Source organism: Crinia signifera, chromosome 19, assembly GCF_055691185.1.
Source record: "Crinia signifera chromosome 19, ASM5569118v1, whole genome shotgun sequence".
Classification (NCBI taxonomy): Eukaryota; Metazoa; Chordata; class Amphibia; order Anura; family Myobatrachidae; genus Crinia; species Crinia signifera.
In genome coordinates, this window is record NC_139226.1 from 14,908,566 (window position 1) to 14,921,650 (window position 13,085).

Genomic DNA, 13,085 nt, shown 5'->3' on the forward strand with positions numbered 1-13,085 from the left:
CCAGATAGGACCATGTGGCTATTCCCTACAAACTTATGTGGGCAACAAGACTCACTAGAACTTTCCTGAAGAGCCTCAGAGAGGCAGATAAGCCAAACTGGAGGCATGTGAACTGTAGATGCTGATTTAGCACATGCAGTCTGAGGAACCTCCTGCCCTTCTGATGAATGGGCACGTGGAAATAGGCATCTTTTAGATCAATAGGTGCCATGAAATCTGCTTGTTTTATTCCCTGCAGTATGGACTTCAGTGTTTCCATATGTAACGTTTGCCTCTGATATACTTGTTCAGGTCTCTGAGGTCTACTATTGTCCGAAACGCACCTGATGGTTTCCGGACTAGAAGCATTTTGGAGTAAAATTCGTCTCCTTTTTCTCTGGAAGGAACCAGCGCTACAGCTCTGGACTTTAACAGATGCTTTATTTGACGTAAGGCTTGTACCTCATCTGCATTTACTGGATTTCTTGATTTCAGAAACCTTCTTCTTAGTGGAGTTTGCTTGAAGTCCAGCCTGTACCCATACTTCAGTACTGAGAGGGTCCGAAATTTCCCACTGTTGTACAAACTGTGACAGTCTTCCTCCCACTGATTGTCAGAACCTCCTGAACTCCCTCTGGGAGGCCTGACGAAAGGACTGCCTTGTAGAACCTGATGCAGATCTACTATACTGCCTTCCAGGTGTATAAGCCCTGGCTTCTTTGAACTGCTGTCTGAGCGATTGACCACGATATCTGTTTCTTATCCTGTGGTTATCTGGCTGACTTGCCACAGGACCTTTGGGTAATTGACTCCAATTTATTTCCAAATAGCAGAGACCCCTCATAGGGCAAAGATGCTAGACAGTCCTTGGAGCTCGCGTCTGCTGACCAGCTGCGTAGCCACCCAGCACACCTTGCTGCCACCCCCGCAGCCATGGACTTGGCAGCATGCTCCACAACATCTAAAGATGCTTCACACAGGAAGTCTATAGCCTTCATCATTATATTCATTTTACAGGTACTGCCATGACACATTCCCTTCAATGTCATTTGTCATAGACGAGCCCCACACTGTCAGGGCTCTGGAGGTTTATGCCATGGCGACTCCTGCCCTCAGGGACACCGCTGAAGCATTATGCACTTTCTTCAGCGCACCCTCTGCATTTTTATCTGTACTGCCCTTGAGGCTAGCACCATCCTCCAGACAGCACAATATTTTTCAAATGACTTGTCTCTGCTTGGGAACATTCGTTCCACCCTTTTAGAATTACTGAACTTCCTGTCCACCTTTTGCCATTGGTCAATCATCAGAACGATCCATGAGCACCTTGTGAATGGGAACGTTTCTAGTTCTAACGGCTCTATCCTCAAACAAGGAATCACGGACTTCCTCCTTGTCCTTGAGGTCCATAGCCTTATAAATATACTTTAGGAGATTATCAACCGCGTCAGGGTTGTATGACCTCTCCCTTTCAGCGATCTCCTCCGGATCCTTCTGAACTCTCAACCAGTTAGAGTGAGTCTGAATCATATTCATAGTCTAGACTGGTCTGGGACCTTGTTCTTTTAACCCCCCTGTATATCCTTTAGTTCATCCTTAGTAACAAAGGATTTCTTCATCCATTCCAAAAGTTGGAACATAGTCATAGACAGTGATTCAGCAGGCTGCCTACAGTCCTTGCACATATGGACATCTTTCTCAGGTGGAAACGCTTTATTTATTTATTTATTTACAGCGTCTTATATAGCGCAGCAGATTCCGTTACAGTGTCTTATATAGCGCAGCAGATTCCGTTACAGTGTCTTATATAGCGCAGCAGATTCAGTTACAGTGTCTTATATAGCACAGCAGATTCATTACAGAGTCTTATATAGCGCAGCAGATTCCATTACAGCGTCTTATATAGCGCAGCAGATTCCGTTACAGCGTCTTATATAGCGCAGCAGATTCTGTTACAGTGTCTTATATAGCGCAGCATATTCCCTTACAGCGTCTTATATAGCGCAGCAGATTCCGTTACAGCGTCTTATATAGCGCAGCAGATTCCGTTACAGCGTCTTATATAGCGCAGCAGATTCCGTTACAGCGTCTTATATAGCGCAGCAGATTCAGTTACAGTGTCTTATATAGCGCAGCAGATTCCGTTACAGTGTCTTAGATAGCGCAGCAGATTCCGTTACAGTGTCTTATATAACGCAGCAGATTCCGTTACAGCGTCTTATATAGCGCAGCAGATTCCGTTAGTGTCTTATATAGCGCAGCAGATTCCGTTACAGTGTCTTATATAGCGCAGCAGATTCCGTTACAGTGTCTTATATAACGCAGCAGATTCCGTTACAGCGTCTTATATAACGCAGCAGATTCCGTTACAGCGTCTTATATAGCGCAGCAGATTCCGTTACAGTGTCTTATATAGCGCAGCAGATTCCGTTACAGTGTCTTATATAGCGCAGCAGATTCAGTTACAGTGTCTTATATAACGCAGCAGATTCCGTTACAGCGTCTTATATAGCGCAGCAGATTCCGTTACAGTGTCTTATATAGCGCAGCAGATTCCGTTACAGTGTCTTATATAGCGCAGCAGATTCAGTTACAGTGTCTTATATAGCGCAGCATATTCCCTTACAGCGTCTTATATAGCGCAGCAGATTCCGTTACAGCGTCTTATATAGCGCAGCAGATTCAGTTACAGTGTCTTATATAGCGCAGCAGATTCCGTTACAGTGTCTTAGATAGCGCAGCAGATTCCGTTACAGTGTCTTATATAACGCAGCAGATTCCGTTACAGCGTCTTATATAACGCAGCAGATTCCGTTACAGTGTCTTATATAACGCAGCAGATTCCGTTACAGCGTCTTATATAGCGCAGCAGATTCAGTTACAGCGTCTTATATAGCGCAGCAGATTCCGTTACAGCATCTTATATAGCGCAGCAGATTCCGTTACAGCATCTTATATAGCGCAGCAGATTCCGTTACAGCGTCTTATATAGGGCAGCAGAATCCGTTACAGCGTCTTATATAGCGCAGCAGATTCCGTTACAGCGTCTTATATAGCGCAGCATATTCCCTTACAGTGTCTTATATAGCGCAGCAGATTCCGTTACAGCGTCTTATATAGCGCAGCAGATTCCGTTACAGCGTCTTATATAGCGCAGCAGATTCCGTTACAGCGTCTTATATAGCGCAGCAGATTCCGTTACAGTGTCTTATATAGCGCAGTAGATTCCGTTACAGTGTCTTATATAGGGCAGCAGAATCCGTTACAGCGTCTTATATAGGGCATCAGATTCCGTTACAGTGTCTTATATAGCGCAGCAGATTCCGTTACAGTGTCTTATATAGCGCAGCAGATTCCGTTACAGTGTCTTATATAGCGCAGCAGATTCAGTTACAGTGTCTTATATAGCGCAGCAGATTCCGTTACAGTGTCTTATATAGCGCAGCAGATTCCGTTACAGTGTCTTATATAGCGCAGCAGATTCCGTTACAGTGTCTTATATAGCGCAGCAGATTCCGTTACAGTGTCTTATATAGCGCAGCAGATTCCGTTACAGTGTCTTATATAGCGCAGCAGATTCCGTTACAGTGTCTTATATAGCGCAGCAGATTCCGTTACAGTGTCTTATATAGCGCAGCAGATTCCGTTACAGCGTCTTATATAGCGCAGCAGATTCCGTTACAGCGTCTTATATAGCGCAGCAGATTCCGTTACAGTGTCTTATATAGCGCAGCAGATTACGTTGCGCTTTACAATAGTAGACAGTGATAAAACAAACTGGGTAACAACAGACAGACTTGGAGGTAGGAGGGCCCTGCTGCAAGCTTACAATCTATAGGGACATAGGAGGGAAACACAAGGACAGGCATCAGTAATAGCATAGCAATCCCACAAGTTACAAGTCCAGAAGGGAAGCTATATAATACATGAGTGCCTCAGAGGGTTATGTAGAACTTTAATATGATATGCTTGCCTGAAGAGGTGAGTTTTCAGGGAACACTTGAAAGTTTGGAGACCAGTAGAGAGTCTTATTGTGCGTGGAAGGGCATTCCATAGGGTGGGAGCAGCCCGATGAAAGTCCTGTAATAGTGAATGGGAGCTGGTGATCCGTGCAGAAGAGAGACGCAGATCTTGTGCAGAGCGGAGTGGTCGAGATGGGAGATGTTTTGTGATAAGTAAGGAGATATAAGCTGGTGCAGTATGGTTAATAGCTTTATATGCTAGCAGATTTTATATTGAATGCGGTAAAATACAGGTAACTTTATCACATAACAAGTATTGGGCACATTCTGAGATTTAGATGTCCTTTTCCCAGAAGCTTTAGACACACTAAAAGCAGACAGTAAATAGACCTATCACTATGCTGCCTTAACTTGAAAAGAACACAGAAGTGCATCGCTGAGGGCTGACCTCCCCACGGCACTTAAGTCTTCAGGGGGAGTAGGATTGCTCTCTGGATCCATCCTGCAGACCAACACCAGCCCAGCATGCAAGCTGCAGCTTAGAGTCTGCCTTTCAGCGTTTATATCTGCGCAGGTGCGCGTCCTGGATGCCGCTGCATCACTTCCGCCCTCAGAGCGGGCTTCCAATTACTGCTTCTACCCAATCTCACAGAAAGACACAGAGTCCACCAGCTCCCAGCGCCTCACCGCCCAATACCAATGGACTCACTATGGAGGGGGGGGCAATATTTAGGATGCCACAGGATGCAGCCTGATATCTGGCAGCAGTTTAGGCACACATCACAGGGCGCAGCCTGATGAGTGCCTCTTTCCCCGGGGAGCCAAGCCTCACAGCCCGGCCACACAGGGGCGATAACTGTAATTTAAATTGAGGTAAGCCCTAGTACAAAACAACAAACCTATCTACCTATCCTAAACATTTGAGACAGGAAAAATACTGCAGGAGGAAGAGGAAGGGGAGGATATATACCCAGAGTGGGCGGAGTTAAAGTCTACCTGTCTAAACCTAGGAGAAGAGGTAATAACCCAGAGTAATGGCTGCCATGGAGGGTGAGGAAGAAAGGATGGTTATTCACCTGCTACATTTGTCATTTCCGTCTCTAGTGAGGACCCTGTACTCCACCTTTGTCCGGTTCCACAAACAGCCTTACCAGTGACCAATTCTCGCCAGACTTCTCAGAACAAAAGGGTGTACTTGGCTCCCACTGGTTTCTGTCACTTCTGCATTGACAGCTTTGACTGGGAGAGACCTTGCTGATGCAGTATAACTACCTTGTGTCTTGCTGCTGTTCCTCCCCCTGTTCTAAGCCTCCTACACAGCTGTTTCTGTTACAGTTAATGGTTGTGCTTCAACCTACATATGTAAATGATGAGCATTATCACCTGTTTGGTATGATTGGTTAATCATGACTATGGGCCTAATTCAGAACCAGATCTCTAAAAAATTTTGGAGACCTGCACATGCCTGCCTGTACGCGAACACTTAAACGCGATCGTGAGTTGATCATATTTTAAGTTCTAATGGGGGTGGTGCCAGGAAACGCAGGTGTCTGGCCCGCTCCACACAACCACTGCAACCCTAAACATGGCCGGCCTGGGACTGGCTCCGCCGCAGCCAGGGGACAGTCGGTAATGTGCGAGCGCTTCATTGTGGAGTGAAGCATTCACACTTTAACAATGTGTCTGCAAACTTTAGCAAGAACATAACTGGGAGGGACCCAATGATTGGGTCCACCTTGCCCTATGCTGGGTGGCCCTCTGCAGACTACCTCCCCCTGTTGTACTTTGTGAAGTTTACAAAATCCCTGGCTTTGTGCAAGGCTACCCAGAAGATGCCATTATGAAGGCAAAGGGTGGACGTACCAGATTTTGATTTAAATTTCTCGTGTTCATTCACTTTGCATTTGTTAATAAATATAAAAGAATAAACTAGTAGCGGGTTATAATGCGGGTGTACAGGGACATGTAAGGGGTATAACGTGTGCATAGGGGACACGTAAGGGGTATAACACAGGCGTAAGGGGTATAACGCGGGCGTACGGGGACATGTAAGGGGTATAACACGGGCGTAAGGGGTATAACGCGGGCGTACGGGGACATGTAAGGGGTATAGCACGGGTGTACAGACACATGTAAGGGTATATCGCGGGTGTACGGGGACATGTAAGGGTATAACGCGGGCATATGGGGACATGTAAGGGGTATAGCGCGGGTGTACAGGGACATGTAAGGGTATAACGCGGGCATAAGGGGACATGTAAGGGGTATAACACGGGCGTACAGAGACATGTCAGGGGTATAGCGCGGGTGTACGGGGACATGTTAGGGTATAACGCGGGCATATGGGGACATGTAAGGAGTATAACGCGGGCGTACAGAGACATGTAAGGGGTATAGCGCGGGTGTATGGGACATGTAAGGGGTATAACGCGGGCGTACGGGGACATGTAAGGGGTATAACGCGGGCGTACAGAGACATGTAAGGGTATAACGTGGGCATAAGGGGACATGTAAGGGGTATAACGCGGGCGTACGGGGACATGTAAGGGGTATAACGCGGGCGTACGGGGACATGTAAGGGGTATAACGCGGGCGTACGGGGACATTTAAGGGGTGTAGAGCGGGAGTAGGGGACATGTAAGGGGTATAATGCGGGCTTACGGGACCATGTAAGGGGTATAACGCGGGCGTACAGAGACATGTAAGGGGTATAGCGTGGGTGGAGGGGACATGAAAGGGGTATAACGCGGAAATAAGGGGACATGTAAGGGGTATAACGCGGGCATACGGGGACATATAAGGGGTATAACGCAGGCATACAGGGACATGTAAGGGGTATAACGCAGGCATAAGGGGACATATAAGGGGTATAACGGGGGTGTACAGGGACATGTAAGGGGTATAACGCTGGTGTACGTGGACATGTAAGGGGTATAACGCAGGCATACAGGGACATGTAAGGGGTATAACGCAGGCATACAGGGACATGTAAGGGGTATAACGCAGGCATAAGGGGACATATAAGGGGTATAACGCAGGCATAAGGGGACATATAAGGGGTATAACGCGGGCATAAGGGGACATGTAAGGGGTATAACGTGGGCGCACGGGGACATGTAAGGGGTATAACGCGGGCATAAGGGGACATAAAAGGGGTATAATGCGGGCGTATGGGGACATGTAAGGGGTATAACGTGGGTGTACGGGGACAAGTAAGGGGTATAACGCGGCTGTACGGGGACATATAAGGGTATAATACAGGTGTATGGGAATAAGTAAGGAGTATAGTATGGCTATACAGGGATATTTAGGGGCTGATTTATCACCGCCTACATATATAGATGTGCTGTTATAATATTGTGCCAATTTTCAATGCAATAATTATCTACATTGCACTGATGTATGAATATGCATGTAAGGACAGAGTTGTAATTGCTATGGTGCTTATACCCTGATCCTGTGCTGCACCACTGCCGGAGACATCGCCGTTCCCCATACTTACCTGCTATGGTCCATACACCCTGATCTTGTGCTGCACGTGCACCACTGCAGGAGACATCGCCGTTCCCCATACTTACCTGCTATGGTCCATACACCCTGATCCTGTGCTGCACGTGCACCACTGCCGGAGACATCGCCGTTCCCCATACTTACCTGCTATGGTCCATACACCCTGATCTTGTGCTGCACGTGCACCACTGCAGGAGACATCGCCGTTCCCCATACTTACCTGCTATGGTCCATACACCCTGATCCTGTGCTGCACGTGCACCACTGCTGGAGACATCGCCGTTCCCCATACTTACCTGCTATGGTCCATACACCCTGATCCTGTGCTGCACGTGCACCACTGCCGGAGACATCGCCGTTCCCCATACTTACCTGCTATGGTCCATACACCCTGATCCTGTGCTGCACGTGCACCACTGCTGGAGACATCGCCGTTCCCCATACTTACCTGCTATGGTCCATACACCCTGATCCTGTGCTGCACGTGCACCACTGCCGGAGACATCGCCGTTCCCCATACTTACCTGCTATGGTCCATACACCCTGATCCTGTGCTGCACGTGCACCACTGCCGGAGACATCGCCGTTCCCCAAACTTACCTGCTATGGTCCATACACCCTGATCCTGTGCTGCACGTGCACCACTGCCGGAGACATCGCCGTTCCCCATACTTACCTGCTATGGTCCATACACCCTGATCCTGTGCTGCACGTGCACCACTGCCGGAGACATCGCCGTTCCCCATACTTACCTGCTATGGTCCATACACCCTGATCCTGTGCTGCACGTGCACCACTGACGGAGACATCGCCGTTCCCCATACTTACCTGCTATGGTCCATACACCCTGATCCTGTGCTGCACGTGCACCACTGCCGGAGACATCGCCGTTCCCCATACTTACCTGCTATGGTCCATACACCCTGATCCTGTGCTGCACGTGCACCACTGCCGGAGACATCGCCGTTCCCCATACTTACCTGCTATGGTCCATACACCCTGATCCTGTGCTGCACGTGCACCACTGCCGGAGACATCGCCGTTCCCCATACTTACCTGCTATGGTCCATACATCCTGATCCTGTGCTGCACGTGCACCACTGCCGGAGACATCGCCGTTCCCCATACTTACCTGCTATGGTCCATACATCCTGATCCTGTGCTGCACGTGCACCACTGACGGAGACATCGCCGTTCCCCATACTTACCTGCTATGGTCCATACACCCTGATCCTGTGCTGCACGTGCACCACTGCCGGAGACATCGCCGTTCCCCATACTTACCTGCTATGGTCCATACATCCTGATCCTGTGCTGCACGTGCACCACTGACGGAGACATCGCCGTTCCCCATACTTACCTGCTATGGTCCATACACCCTGATCCTGTGCTGCACGTGCACCACTCCAAAAGACCTTTAATACATTTCAGTTACATTATAATAATCCCAAAAGGGTGTGAAAACCCACCCACCATAATGAGGGAAATTTACAAAGATGGGAGTTGTATTTCACATGGGAAGTTGCTTTGGGCAACCAATCAGAATGTACTTATTTATTTAGCACCTTCTAGATCTAGAAGATAATAGACATTAACTGATTGGTTGCCCATAGCAACATCCCATGTGAATTACAATTCCCTTCTTAGTAAATGCTATGTTAGTAAATGGCCCCTTGGACCACACACACACCACACACACACCACACACACACACCACACACACACCACACACACACCACACACACACCACACACACAGTATAACGCAGGTACATAGAGGTTATAGGATGGGATAGAGGTGCAGCAGGCAGTAGCTCTGGCAGCCCCGCCAGGTCCCCGGTGACGTATGAGTGACGCTCTAGGGTCCTGGCTGGGTGACATTGGTTCGCAGTGCAGGAATCTGAGAGGACGCGGAGGAGACGCTGCAGCCGCCATCATGATCCGTACTATGATCAGCCATGCCCGGAAGCACCCCAGCGTGAGTGTCCGTCCGCAGCCTGCACCCACCTCCACCCCCCGGGGCCCGCAGCCTGCACCTCCTCCACCCCCCGGGGCCCGCAGCATGCACCTCCTCCACCCCCCGGGGCCCGCAGCCTGCACCTCCTCCACCCCCGGGGCCCGCAGCCTGCACCTCCTCCACCCCCGGGGCCCGCAGCCTGCACCTCCTCCACCCCCCGGGGCCCGCAGGAAGAACCCCAAAGCATCCATTTCCGCGGCATGGGGAGACACACACACACACACAGACACACACACACCTGTGTCCCCTGCATACACATTACACCCCCACACACACACACACACACACACCTTCTGTGTCCCCTGCAGACCCCCCCCCCCCCCCACACACACACACACACACACACACACACACCTTCTGTGTCAACTGCAGACCCCCCCACACACACACACACACCTTCTGTGTCAACTGCAGACCCCCCCCCCACACACACACACACACACCTTCTGTGTCCCCTGCAGACCCCCCACCACCTCTTGTGTCCCCATGCAGACCCCACCACCTCCTGTGTCCCCTACAGACCCCCCCCCACCACCACCTCCTGTGTCCCCTACAGACCCCCCCACCACCACCACCTCCTGTGTCCCCTACAGACCCCCCCCACCACCACCACCTCCTGTGTCCCCTACAGACCACACACCTTCTATGTCCCCTGCAATGGGAGCTCCCCCACGCACACCTGTGTCCCCTGCAAAGTAAGGACCCTAACACACTCCGTATCCTATACTCTTTGCATGGAGAGACCCCTATACCATATTCTCCCTACGTAGGTTGACCCATGCCTCCTATTAACCTCGGTGTCGTGTAAAGTGGTTTTCAGCTTCCTATCTTTGTCTGGTAATCTCCTAACCTTGTGTGACTGTACACAGCCCCTACACACCGCTGTCTGTTTCTATTATAATGACAGCATTTCTTGTGATATATATATATATATATATATATATATATATATATATATATATTATTATACACACACAGTGAAGGTGTGAGACAGGGCTGTGCCTGAGTGTTTATTCTGTGTCCAGCTTCCTGTAACCTTTATATCAGAGGTCTTACTTCCCTCGGCACGTAGCACGGCGTGTTGGTTCTCTCCCAGTGATACTCAGCTGTAAATAACACTGATCTTTGCATCTCCTCTGTGTAATTCTCTCTGTAGTTTACCTGTCGCACAGCCAGCCCGATATAGGCTTGTACTTCACCCTGCCTTTTATAGGGGCCATTTTACCTATTTATTTTGCTATAACTACTCATGTAGACTTTGTCAAGGTCAGGAAGATTATGTTCTTTATGATGACATTGACGCCGTTACCTTTTTATAGCAGAGTGGTTTTTGTTTATCTGTATTTTATTTTGACCTCTTCCTTTCCAATACACATCCCCATAAATATAAATACACTAGAGCTTTATGTCCCCATTATGTGGCTTTACCTTGTGGTATGTTTAACACAATGCGTCTGTCGCTGGTTTCTCCTCTTACACTGAGGAATTGTTTGTTTTTCCCCCTTAGTTAATTCCTTTGTTTATTTTCGTGGGTCTTGGCGCAGTTGGTTCCGCCGGGTATGCGTTACGAGTCACCATGACCAGCCCTGAGGTTTGGTAAGTCGGCCATAAACCCTTCTGTAACATTATCAGGTTCTGCTTTTATTGCGCTTACAAGTTGTTGTGTTTTTACCTTTAAGCTGGGACAAGAAAAACAACGCACAGCCCTGGAACAATATGAGTCCGACCACTCAGTACAAGGTGCGTATGTGACAGCTGGTGATGTGTTGGTGGTTCTGTGTATTGTGTTCTTTATTATTATTCAGTACTTTTTTTAAACCGTCCTAATTACAGTAAACATAACTTTGCTTTAATATAGAAACATGGCTTTAGTACAATGCTGAGATTCCCAAATTATAATCTGCTCCTTTGCATTAGTGCTGGCAAATATTTGTTCCGGAGTGAGGGGGAAACAAATGTTTGAGTAGCATTAAAATTTGACTAAAGCCCCACACGCAAGGCGCGATTCTAGCCAAAATCACCAGGGATATGGTCATTAAGTGACCATATTCCCAAGCGTACGGGGCGACTTTCGCCGGGAGTGCACTCCAGCGACAAGCCCTGCATTGGCAGTGGCTTCCCCCGGCAGTGTCTGTCTGTCGCTGATGAAAACTGGACGATATATTGCTTGGCAACCAATTGCTCTGTGTGTACGGAGCGTAAGAAAAACTTATTACCACTTTTAATATGGGCTATGAATGCGGCCCTTCTAGAAATAATGTCGCTGTTTGTCTTGTCCTTACTTTAAAGGTGCCCGTACCTTAGTACGATATGGCCCTTTTTCACACCCCCCCCCCCCCCCCCCCCCCAAAGGGCTTATCCCGAGGCTGCATGCAATACTTCAGGGTAGTGGGTCTTGGTTGTCTGAGCTCAGTGTGTTATGTTCTGCGCCTGTGGCAGTGTATGGGAAGTGTTTCATAGCTACATGCGGTCACAATGGGAGACTGTGGTTTTATTAACCTTGTGTGTTCTCCTGTACTACTGAAAGGTGCTAAACGTACCCCCCCTTTCTTGTAGTTCTACAACGAGACGATCGACTACAAGAATCTGAAGAGGGAAGGACCCAAATTCTAAGAAGTTCCCCAGCATCTGCTTACCCCCGGAAGCCTCCAGTCACTGGAACTGTTTGCATTCTGTCCAGGAGCGCTAATGCCATTCCGTCTATTTAACCAGATCAGACCTGTTAATTGAGTTAACACAGCTCTGTCTGCCTCGGTAATGTGTTTAGTTGGGCTTAATACAATTAAACCAGTTTAAAAACGGAGTCTGTTTGTAATGACGTGCAGTGGATGAAATCCAGCGATGCTCCGATCTGTCCGCCCGCTCCCGTTTGCTCCTTGTACTGATGCTAGTGAAATGAGAACATTTGGATGTGTGATTTAGCGCAAAGACGCCTCGGGATCATATAGTTTTACTGCATCAGTCAGGCACCTTGGCTGAGTGGTAGCATTTTGGTATCTGAGGATTTGGCTGCCAAACTGGGGGGGGGGTAGCATAATGCGGTTTCCATTCTGACAGATCGTACACTAATTGATGCATTGTATACATAAGGAACTTTGTGGTCCATTTATATTATTCTAGTAGCTGTGGTGATGCAGGGTAATTACAATGCACAGCCATGCCCTATCTATCCTATCGCAAGTAGATTCCAAACTGATGGACGACACAGTTGAATCATTTTGCGTTAGGTAGACCTGTCCGTACATCACAGCTGAGACTGAGGACAGTGTAACACTGGACTCATTATCTGCAGATATAGTCCCTTATTTTGGTTCACTCGCAGAGGCAAATTCCTTCTCAAATGGAAAAAAAAACATGTACACTGCAGGTGGGGCAGATGTAACTTGTGCGGAGAGAATTAGATTTGGGTGGGGTTTTACTTCAAAGTGATCAAACCCTTCACCAGTGTGTACCTTATCAATGTTTCTTCCCTGTTTGTTTTTTGGGGGAGTTTTCCTGGGTGCCAGACGGGGTCCTGACAGGCATTTAACAGATGTCGGGATCCCGACTGTCAAAACACCGACAGCCAGGTTCCCGATGGCCACCTGCTATTTTCCCTCGTGGGGGTCACGACCCCCA

General features: G+C 48.5%; 1 protein-coding gene across 1 annotated transcript; it reads left to right on the forward strand.

The window, feature by feature from the left end:
* The first annotated feature begins 9,269 nt into the window (after window positions 1-9,269).
* Window positions 9,270-12,270, forward strand: COXFA4 (cytochrome c oxidase associated subunit FA4). The gene is made up of 4 exons (XM_083162081.1): window positions 9,270-9,428; window positions 10,975-11,063; window positions 11,147-11,207; window positions 12,024-12,270. The coding sequence occupies exons 1-4, from the start codon at window positions 9,297-9,299 to the stop codon at window positions 12,078-12,080; spliced, it is 339 nt and encodes a 112-aa protein (XP_083018207.1). The 5' UTR covers window positions 9,270-9,296; the 3' UTR covers window positions 12,081-12,270.
* The last annotated feature ends 815 nt before the right edge of the window (window positions 12,271-13,085 follow it).